The sequence below is a fragment of the Geospiza fortis genome, unplaced genomic scaffold, assembly GCF_000277835.1.
Source record: "Geospiza fortis unplaced genomic scaffold, GeoFor_1.0 scaffold518, whole genome shotgun sequence".
NCBI classification, from domain to species: Eukaryota; Metazoa; Chordata; class Aves; order Passeriformes; family Thraupidae; genus Geospiza; species Geospiza fortis.
In genome coordinates, this window is record NW_005054882.1 from 5,608 (window position 1) to 7,160 (window position 1,553).

The 1,553-nt window shown below is 57.0% G+C and overlaps 1 protein-coding gene across 1 annotated transcript in view; it reads left to right on the forward strand.

Moving 5' to 3' along the window:
• The first annotated feature begins 995 nt into the window (after positions 1 to 995).
• The window catches only part of LOC102040753 (RNA-binding protein EWS), a 23,739-nt gene continuing 23,181 nt past the window's right edge, over positions 996 to 1,553 (forward strand). Inside the window, exon 1 of the mRNA XM_031065573.1 lies at positions 996 to 1,039. Coding sequence (XP_030921433.1) covers positions 996 to 1,039 — 44 coding nt within the window. The remainder of the gene's footprint in view (positions 1,040 to 1,553) is intronic.

Below are 1,553 nucleotides of genomic sequence, written 5' to 3' on the forward strand. Positions count from 1 at the left end.
GCCCCGCACGCGCCCAGAGCCGCGGCACCCCCGGGAGCGGGCACGGGGCACGGGGGGTGCAGCGCCCACGGGAACGGGCACCCGAGAGCCCCGGGGCCACGGGAGAGCTCGGAGACCTGCTTGGATTGAGGGGGCAACCGTGGGGATCCTCCTGGATTGAGAGGTGACCATGGAAATACCCTTGGATTGAGAGAGGCAACTGTAAAAATACCCTTGGATTGAGAGGGGCAACCATGGAGATCCTCCTGGATTGAGAGGAGCAAACATGGAGATCCTCCTGGATTGAGAGGTGACCATGGAGATCTGCCTGGATTGAGAGGAGGAACCATGGAGATCCTCCTGGATTGAGAGGAGCAAACATGGAGTGACCATGGGATCATGGAATGGGATTGTAAAAATACCCTTGGAGTGAGAGGGGCAACCATGGAGATCCTCCTGGATTGAGAGAGGTGACCATGGAGATCCTCCTGGATTGAGAGAGGTGACCATGGAAATACTCTTGGAGAGGTGACCATGGAGATCCTCTGGGATTGAGAGGCGCAACCATGGAGATCTGCTTGGATTGGAGAGGCAAACATGGAATACTCTTGGACTGAGAGATTGAGAGAGGTGACCATGGTGATCCTCTGGGACTGAGAGGGACAACATTGGATTGAGAGGGGTGACCGTGGAGATCTCTTGGATTTAGCCATGCAACCATGGAGAACCTCTTGGACCATTTGGATTGAGAAGTGACCATGGAGATCCTCCTGGACTGAGAAGGGCAACCATGGAGATCTGCTTGGATTGGAGAGGCAAACATGGAATACTCTTGGACTGAGAGATTGAGAGAGGTGACCATGGAGATCCTCTGGGACTGAGAGGGACAACCATGGATATCTCTTGGATTGAGAGGGGTCACCATGGAGATCTCTTGGATTTAGCCATGCAACCATGGAGAACCTCTTGGACTGAGAGAGGCAAACATGGAAATTCCCTTGGATTGACAGGCGACCATGGAGATCCTCGTGGGCCAAGGGAAACTCTGGAGATCCCCAAGGTTTAAGGGAGACCATGGAAAGACCCTCTCACTCCAAAGGAATCCATGGAGACCCCTCTTGGACCAAGAGGAACCCTGGAGCTCCTTAGGGTTCAAGGGAGACCATGGAGAGACTCAAAGGAGATCATGGAAACCCCTCTTGGATCAAGGGGACCCATGGAGGTCCCCCAAGGCCAAGGCAAGCTCCAGATCCCCTGTGGAACCATGGGAGACCATGGAGCCCCTCTTGGATTGGGAGAGACAACCACAGAGCCCCTCTGGGGCCAAGGGGAAACCCTGGAGCTCCCCAGGGCTCCAGGAAATCCTTGGAGAAGGGAGACCATGGAGACCCCCTCAAGCCAAGGGAGGCTCACAGAGCCCCCCGGGCCCCCACGGGGACCCTCTCGGGCTGATGCAGCTCCCAGAGCTCCCGTTGTCCCCAGGGATCCCTCGGTGCCACCCCCACCCCATGCCAGGGTGCCCCCCACCCTCCTCCCGCCTCCCTCTCCCCATTCCACCTGTGCTTTCCCACAGG